Here is a 9352-nt window from a genome sequence, read left to right on the forward strand (position 1 = left end):
ACAGATGAAATTTTACTCTAAAATTATATTTATTATTTTTAAGTGAAGTTCTGTTAATGTTGCATTTGTAAAATCAAAAGTTATTTCTATTAATCATATGTTTTATATGTAATAATAATATTTGCTCATCTATGTTGCACCTTCAAAAATTAAGTGTTCAATTCATTTATTTACTTTTATATGAATAATAAATAGATACCTTATGACTGACTATGCCTTAGTTGTTTTAGCAGTTTAGTGGTTGTAAGAGGCCGACATGAGAAGAATGTTTGGCGATAAAGATTTTATAAATTTAATATAAATGTTGTCAATGAAACAAAAAACCTCAAATTTGATAACAAAGGATTAAGGTTTTAAATAGGATCTGCTAAGTTACAATACTTGAATTACTACTTATTTTAAGAAGTAAACATAAAATAATAAAAATAAATGTTAGTATGGTTGACTACCATGAACCTATTTATACCAAATATAATATTGGAACAAATTTGGCATTACCTCCTCTTTTTCCAATTTTTCCTCCCTTCTTTATATTTGGAGGGATCACTGGTTTTCGAAAAACTGACAAACCAAGTTAATACACATGGGGAGGGGGGAGGGTATAGAAAACTTTTTAAGGAAACAACTTATAAATTTAATATTTTAATTTATATTCATTTGTATGGTTCATTTCAATATATATTGATTGGTACTTGTTTTACCTATAATTATTCTATTCTTAACTAATCAAAAAAACTTTTTTGTGTGGTAATTTGAAAGAGAATAGTAATAAAATGTATTGAGATCTTATCATTTTTAATTGTTATAAAAAAAGTATTTATGTTTGGTAATAATGCACATTGTTTAGAAGTGTCCATTTTTTTTCAATGGAATATCTTTAATAGCCCAAGCCTGGTGTAAATACATTAATAATTATTGTAAATATTTTACCATGTTGCCTCCATCTCCCTTTTTCCATTTGCTGTATCAAACTCTCCATAGCTTATTTGTAAATGTTTTATACATAATAAACCATTAGATATTAAAGGAAATAATTATTATTAAGAAAAATAAATATTTCCTTGATTCAGACTTTTTCTTCTCTCTTTCTAATTTTTAAAATATGAACACTTAATTTTAGCTATCGCTGGTATATTTCATGGTTGTTTGATGAAATATAAATCCTGCTCATAGAATGAATTTACAAATAAATTATTTGGTTTATTTTTCTAGTTATCGCTTTGAAATATACATATGACAGATTCATTACCAGCATGGCTTTTTAATTTCTATGAAAATTATTGCATGTTATAATGCATATATTTATTGAGTTATGGTATTAATAAATTATGTCTTTCATACATACACTGCCAACTATATAGATACTGGTTTTATGAAGGGTGTTTTAGTTATTTAAAACTTTTTATCTTTATAGAGCATGAGAAAAAAGAAAATTTTGTGGTTATTTATGTGAAAATTTATATTTAAAACATAAAATTGTTTAAACAGTGAAGTGATCTGATTATTAAACTTTGATCTCCATTTAAAGGATAAGTAAATTTGAGGTCTATTTATTTGTATGTTACTTAAATTGATCATACATAAATGAAAGAATGAAGCCAATATTGTAATACGTTTGTTTCTATGATATTTATGTTTGTATTACCAAAATTGAAATACTTGCATCATATTTTTTTCAAATAACATATTATTGTAATTTGAATTTCAAGTTTTTCTGGTTTGTTTGTGCCATTATTCAACATTAGAAGTATGTTAAATGATAATTTATCTTGCAAGTTTTATTTAATTGAGTTAAAAAAAGAAAATTGTTTTTTGTTAATTAAAGAGTTCACGTAATCACATTTTCTTTGTTTACATCGTTGTAGTTGTTTACTTCTGGAATTGCATATGATTTTTAGATAATTGGATGATAAATTTATATGGAAGAAATAATTTTTAGAATGAAAAGGATTTGTTGTTTATGTTTCATTGTCAAACATAAAGTAATATTCGCCTTTTTAAATGATCATTTGTTTTATTTGATATTTTTATATTATTGTATCAAACCTTTGCAAATGTCTCTTTGTTTATAAATAGAGAATTATCTTGAAGGTCTACTTATATTCATTAATTGAATAAGGTTTGAAATTATCAAACTTATGAGTGACTGATATGTATTATTCTTTCGATTTGTTTTCAGTTAATATTTTTATTAAGTTTAATATATTATTCAAGTGCGTACTTGTATTTTGTTTTAGTAATATTGTAATATTGCCAATAGCTCAATTTTTACTATTATTAGATGAATTTATATAGTTCTTTTTATGATGCAATAAATGTTTTGAATGATTTATGATTTTAATCTAACATACCTCTGCTAAATTATCAGCTTCCTGCTTAAAATATGTTCAATAAAAGGTGTTATTGTAATGAAAAGTCTAAAAGGGTTTTCATTAATTTATTGAATACACACTAACAGACTAGTTTTAACATCCTAACTTGAAACTAATATGTCATCGAGAAAAATGTGAAACCACGGAATTGTCATTTTCAGGAGAAAAATAATTGAATTTTTATTATATATAGGTTTTTTTTGTTCTCAAAACAGTATATAATACCCAGTGATGTGATACAGAAGAAAAAATTAACAGATTGTTGCTAAGCACAACATAACAATTTATATAAGTTACATGGCATTAGTAGCCAAAAACTATTAAGGGTTCACACTTTTACTGATGCTAAATCAGTTTTTATTGGAGAAAGTTACACTTCATATTGAAAATAAGTATATTTACATAAACAACAAATATTGTTTTAATTTGTACAAGATAAATATTACTTTTTTATTTTAACAACAATATAAATTTCAAATCTTGAGCTCAATTTCCAATTATTTGGTTCAGTTGTAATTAATATTTACCATGGTCCTGAACAAAAAAATGCAGATATTTGACTCACTGATTCAAATATATTCAACTCTTACTCTGTTAACATAGAAAGTTTTGATTTCTCTCTATGAAAAATAAACTAAAATTTTAAATTATAGACATTCCTGTTCAAGTATAAATGCTCAATTTCTTCTATACTTCTGCTTCTTCATTGAAATTTTGATGCGGTCATTGATCCAATTGATGTAATGTAAAATGTTGGTGTAAACACCAGGACTGTTCGACCTTCCACAGCCGTGACCCCAGCTAGTTATGCCAAACAGAGTAAACTGGCCTAAAATTATTAAATATTGTTAGAAAGACATTATTTTATAGAGGAGTCATGGATTTTCAGTAATATTAGAAATAGAAAAAAAATGTCTACATGAAATTTTATTTATTATAAAATTATATTCTAATGGGTAATAAAAATATTGCTAAATTTTTATATTTTCACTGTGCAGGGTGTTACAGGGCTAAATATCCTAATTTAAAATATGAATTAAGGATTTTAAAACAAGGATAAATTTCAGTGCCTTTCAGCCACTGCTGCTGTTGTGGAAGAAAGATGCCTAGCCTCAAGGTAATCACTTGGAACGACATTTAGTATGATTATTAATGTAAACTTGGTTCAGGCACAGCTAGATAGCGAAATACTTATTCAGAAAATTATCACCCTCCCATATATGAATAATAGTTTAAAAATAGGAAGATTGTTTTTTAACTAAATAATTATTTATTAATATGATTAATTGTAATAATGGATTTAATTACTTACTATTAACAGGGCAAAGTAGAGGGCCACCAGAATCCCCTTGGCAAGAGTCTGGACCTCCTTCAAGGTTACCAGCACACATCATGCCAACACTCAATGAATTATTGTACACATCTAGAGCCCGGCATTGTTGGTATGAAATCGGCGTCAACCATGCTGCGTGGAGAGTTCTTGCAAAACCTTAATGGCAGATATGAATATAATGAAGTTATAAATAATTAATAAATATTTGATTTCAGTCTTCTAGTTGTCCTTATTAAAATTGAAAATATTCTTTCATGGGGCACTGACATGAAATGTTATAAATTTAAGGGACCCTAAGGAAAAGAGTTCTTACTGCACCTAGTGAACCTGGTATAGAAGCAGAAGAAAATTCTGAAGGGTTAGGAAGTAATCAATACTAGCCCCTCTTAAGGGGGGTATACAATACTTGTAAACTTTGGCCTAAGATATTATAAAAGAAAATGAGGGGAAAGATAAAAAGGTAAAGTATGACTTTCAGGAATATTGGTGGACTTGAGATCTTATGTTGGCTTAGTAACTGGTCTTTGAAAAGGTTTTGGAGAAATGGAAGGAATCATCAGTATATTTCAATGACTTATCAAAAGCCTTAAAATAAAAAAAAAGAGAGATATCACAGAGAACAAGGAAAGGAGTCTGGACAAGTCTCTTAGAATAATATAACATAAAACAAAAATTGGGCTTTAGTGGCTTAGAGTAACAGAAAACTTCGTAATATCAACTATTTTTTTAAATCAACTAATTTAAAAAACATCCATGCAATGATATGATGGAAGAAATTCAAATGAAATGATTTGGCTACAAAGTAGGAGTAGGGCCAGAAAAAATTGTATCACACTTATCAGTCCAAGGTTGATGGAAAAGGAAGGATTCACTTACGACTAAGCGAAAGAACGAAGTGTGAAAGGATATTCAAATAAGAGGGGCATAGAGAAACAATAGATGGCTACTGGTGGAGTATTGGAGAAAGTGGAAAATACTGTCTGGCGTCCTCCTCACTCAACTCATGTGGTAGAGCAGATAGATTGTGATGATGGTACGAGAAAAGTAACTTTATTCCATTATTAAGTAAATAAACTTACAAATTTAAAAAGTGTAGTTGACACTTACCTGTTCCAGGATTGGCATTAGAACCCCATCCAGAGATAGTACAATTATCTGGGATAACAGGATTATTCTGAGGCAAGCAGGCTGGTAGGACCCATGTGTTGAAATCAAATCCTTTACCCTTGATTTTTACAAGAGCTATATCGTTATTTAGTTTCACTCCTTTATCAAAACCAGAATGAATCCACATTTCATCTATATCAATATCTTGTTCAGTGCCTTCATCAACCTATGAGACATAATATTAGAGAATTTATAAAAGAGATAGAACTTGTATAAACATATATTATTTATGATAAGAATTTTTTGGTTTTTTTTCATTACCTCATTATCGTAGTCACCAGCTCTTATGAAATAAGCTGCTTTAGCATAGTCCCTCAGACAATGAGCAGCCGTTATTACATGGAATCTAGAAATAACCACAGCACCGCACCAATGTGTTGATTTTCCGACAATACCTTTTAGTCTTATACTTGCCTGTAAAGATGTATTTTATTGTTTAAATAAATAATTTAATTTTCATTCATTTTATTCTCAACACATTTTATTTTTCTTACAAGTCCAACGTTTCGGCCAATCCGGCCATCCTCAGGAACAATCTTAATGCAATTTTGGAACTAAATGATTTAAAAACTCAACTTCATTGGGCTATTGTCATATGCCCAGGTCAAAACAACAATTTCTATTTGTACTTCCATGAGTTGTATACTTGAAACGATATTTTAATAATGTGACTGGGGTGAGAAAGATAATGTTTGAAAATGGCCAATGAATCAGGTCTAAAAAAAAAATTTTACTTATTTGTGTTATTCATTGACCGCATCCCCAACCATCTTCTCATATATAATCCATAGTTAACTATCAACTCATCATTAGTTTTGATTGATATTTATAAATTTTATGTCAGGATCAGGTGACGATAAGAACATCCCCTATTAGTGACCAAATGATTATAACAAGAACTGGGCTTAGTCCACATACTATCAGTTTAAGTAATTAGTGATAATGATCACATCACAAAAATGAGCTGGATCATGTACTTCCATTGTATAAAAAAACAAATACAATATTTCATCCTAATAATTCAAGCTTCTGACTAATAAAAAAAGGGGTAAAAAAGAGTAAATAATTCTTAAAAAATAAACCCAAAATATATTCACCTGCCAAGGATACGTTCCTTTTACAGTTTCAAATCCAGAAGCAACTTTTGCTAAAGCCTGATGATTATTAATCACTCCAAGCTCATCTATAACAGTTCCACAGTCTGGAATAAATATCTCTTCCAATAATATTTCACCTGTCTCCGATTCAATGTCATTTTCTTGAAAGATGGGTCTCAATGAGACTCCCTAGAAAATTGTTGAATTGGTAATTAGATACATATATAGTCAATTACATAAATGGTTAATAGCTTTAATGTTTAAAAATAGAATACATTAATTCATAAAGTGAAGGTGTGTACAACAATGGTAAATCTTAATGAAAATTCACCTCGCTCAACGGAGGTGGTAAACAAGACACAGCTACATCTTCATTGTGCTTGCAGTTTGTTTGTCCCCAGCCATCTGACATGCACTGATGGATGCTGCTTTCATTACCCAAACAATGAACTTGGTCGAGCCATATGATTCCTTCACCTGCTCCATAAGCTGCTTCTTTGTAAACCTGAAAATAATTTAAACGTAGATTTTAGTTTCCACCATTAAAAAACAAATTCATCTTACTTCAATGTCGTAATATAACAAAAAATTATTACATTATATCAAACTAGAAAAAAAAAATACTCTTAGCTGACTATTAGGTAAGGTAATGAGTAAACCGATGTACCTGCCAACATTTAAGTGAATTCTCTACAACCCGTTGTTGGACAGGACTGTAACTGTGATTCAGAACGTAAATGAAATATATACTAAAACTATTGTGAATTTTTGAGCTCTGTTTATGATTATATAAGTACTACATAGGAGAGAAAAAGAAAACAAAAAAATAACTGTATATCATAGTTGTTTTCATACATTTCTATTAAATATTTTGATTAACTTTTTTATATTTTTTGAAATGCCATTATACAATATAATATTGGAAATATTTTTTTTTTTTCAAAAATACATTCAAGCTTAATAATTATTATGGTTTTTGATTTATGAAAAAATAATTATAAATATTAATAAGACATCAAGCAGTTGGGTCATTATTGTCTTAACTTCCTGATTTGCATTGGAATAGTCTTCTAATTGTCTGGAGTTTTAAAGTAATAATCTCAGCTATGCACGGGAACCCAGTCAAACCCAAGCACTACCTTCTCTCTCTGAGCATGATATTGGCAAAGATATATAATCAGGGAGAGAGTAATATAAGCCTCCAGTGTAGGGTGTACATGTGCCTAGTACCATAATCACCATGGCGAGACTGGAGCTATCTAACTGCACAGCTCATTCAATGATAGGCGACCAGCCTGGATCCACCTTCATTTTCTGCTTAATGAGGGAAATAAAGTCATCAATAGGCACTTCTCGAAATGGTAATCGCCTCCTGGGCTGCCTGATTAAGCAATTAGCAACCAATTTTTTTTTTTATAAGTTGAAAACTATACAACTTCTGGAAGACTATAGCTACTCATTTGAAAGATAATAAAATTCTGTACAATAAAAAACTAAATCAAACCAGTATTAGCAAAAATTAGTACTTTGGATCTATGTGTATTTTGTAAATATTAACTTGAGGAGGTTTTAAGCTATTAAAATTTGCCATTAAAGCTATCGATTTTAAACAAAATTAAACATAATTTGTGCATAACTCAGGATTGCTTTTGTTTTTGCAATTAGCTTTAGCTTTGAATGGTGTTGGAATTCTCTACAAAACAAAAAAAACATTAAAATTGAACTATTACTATCAAAGATATGACATGAAAATTGTTACCCACTTTTAAAAGTATTATAGAAATATTTTTGCAGGTTCTCTTAGAATTCAATAAAAGATTGTATATCAAAAATCATTGCTGTGAACTTAGTATTTATTAGAAGAGTAATTAAAATTTATGTAACCAAAACATAAAAGTAATAAAATTTATGTGAATATTTAGCTTTAACTCAATACAATAATTGATATCAAACTTTCAATTGTATTTATTTAATCTGAAAATATGCTTAAATGAATTCCTTACTGAATGCCTCTGTCATTTAGTACTTGTATAAAATTAAATTAAAACTCCAAATTGGGGTCACAAATTACAATTATGTTCATTAACAAAGTTTATCATTAATAGTTATTACTTTTTATTCTAGTAATAATTTTTTTTAATAATATTACATGAAACTTAATTTGTAATAAAACTGGTGCAAAACGCCACAAATAATTTTTTTTTTTACATATATTGTTTTATTTTTTCCTTTAAATGACAATAGCATGTTAATTATTAAATATATTAACATGAGCATATATTACGTAAAAGTACATAGATACATATAAAATTAACAATGGTCGGAAAAATACAGATATATTGAGTTAATTAATAATTTATTATTTGAAGAACTTAGTTCTTTAAAATCCAGCACAGAATATAGTTCTAATAAAAGCCGCAAGAGGCCAGCACTTTCCAATCATCCAGAAAAGATTTCATAGTAGTTTCGTTAACTGCCGACAGATAACAGCACTTCCCGGGCCAAGCTTGGCTTCAAAACCGAGTTTAAAATCTTTATTTTGTATTAGGAGATTAGGAACCCACAGGAGCCCACTCGATAGGTTCATCTAGTGCACACGCACTTGTAGTTCCAATAGCTGCCACCAGTAGCAGCACTATCGACTAACGGTAGCGCTCTGATAGTAAAACTCCTGTGGGTTCCTAATCTCCTAATACAAAATAAAATTTTAAACTCGGTTTTCAGCTTATTATTGGCCCGGGAAGTGCTGCTATCTGTCGACAGTTAATGAAACTACTACGAAATCTTTTCTAGATCATTGGATAGTGCTGGCATCTTACGGCATTTATTGAAACTATTAACTCATGTATTTAATACTCGTTTTTAGAGAACTTAGTTCTTTAAATAATAAATTATTAATCAAATCAATATATCTGTATTTTCCTTAGCATTATTAATCTGATATATATCTATTTACTTTTAAGGAATATATACTTGTGTTAATATGATTATGCATTAGCACTTTCTTGTCATTTGAATGAAAAATAAAACAGTTCTTTATAAAGAAAAAACTTAAAAACTTTTTTTTTTTATATATATTTATTGAAATATAATATATTCAGTAAATTTGATTGCAGTTATAATGGAGTGAAACAGGTGTGTAGAGAACTACCCATTGGTAGCACTCTAATAAAGAAAAACTAAATTGAAATTTAGAGCATTTTCCTTTAATGACTGAAGTCATTTGTTACAAAATTATGTTGTGCTTTTGAACTAGATTTGTTACAAATTAAGTTTCATATTATATGTGACAATTTTGTACTAAAATAAATAGTAATAACTTTATTTAATAATATAAAAATTAACATAATTGTAATTTGTGAATCCAATTTGGAGTTTTAATT

The 9352-nt window shown here is 28.6% G+C and overlaps 1 protein-coding gene across 2 annotated transcripts in view; it reads right to left on the reverse strand.

The window, feature by feature from the left end:
* Nucleotides 1–2423: 2423 nt before the first annotated feature.
* LOC106685554 (uncharacterized) overlaps nucleotides 2424–9352 on the reverse strand; it is a 32547-nt gene continuing 25618 nt past the window's right edge. For both annotated transcript variants that reach the window (XM_014428307.3, XM_014428306.3), the window contains exons 21-26: nucleotides 6301–6474; nucleotides 5970–6158; nucleotides 5134–5286; nucleotides 4813–5038; nucleotides 3685–3861; nucleotides 2424–3201 (exon numbers count right to left, since the gene is read on the reverse strand). In XM_014428307.3, coding sequence (XP_014283793.1) covers nucleotides 3050–3201; nucleotides 3685–3861; nucleotides 4813–5038; nucleotides 5134–5286; nucleotides 5970–6158; nucleotides 6301–6474 — 1071 coding nt within the window. In that variant the 3' untranslated portion in view covers nucleotides 2424–3049. The remainder of the gene's footprint in view (nucleotides 3202–3684; nucleotides 3862–4812; nucleotides 5039–5133; nucleotides 5287–5969; nucleotides 6159–6300; nucleotides 6475–9352) is intronic.

Source organism: Halyomorpha halys, unplaced genomic scaffold (assembly GCF_000696795.3).
Source record: "Halyomorpha halys isolate HHAL.00 unplaced genomic scaffold, Hhal_1.1 Scaffold710.1, whole genome shotgun sequence".
NCBI classification, from domain to species: Eukaryota; Metazoa; Arthropoda; class Insecta; order Hemiptera; family Pentatomidae; genus Halyomorpha; species Halyomorpha halys.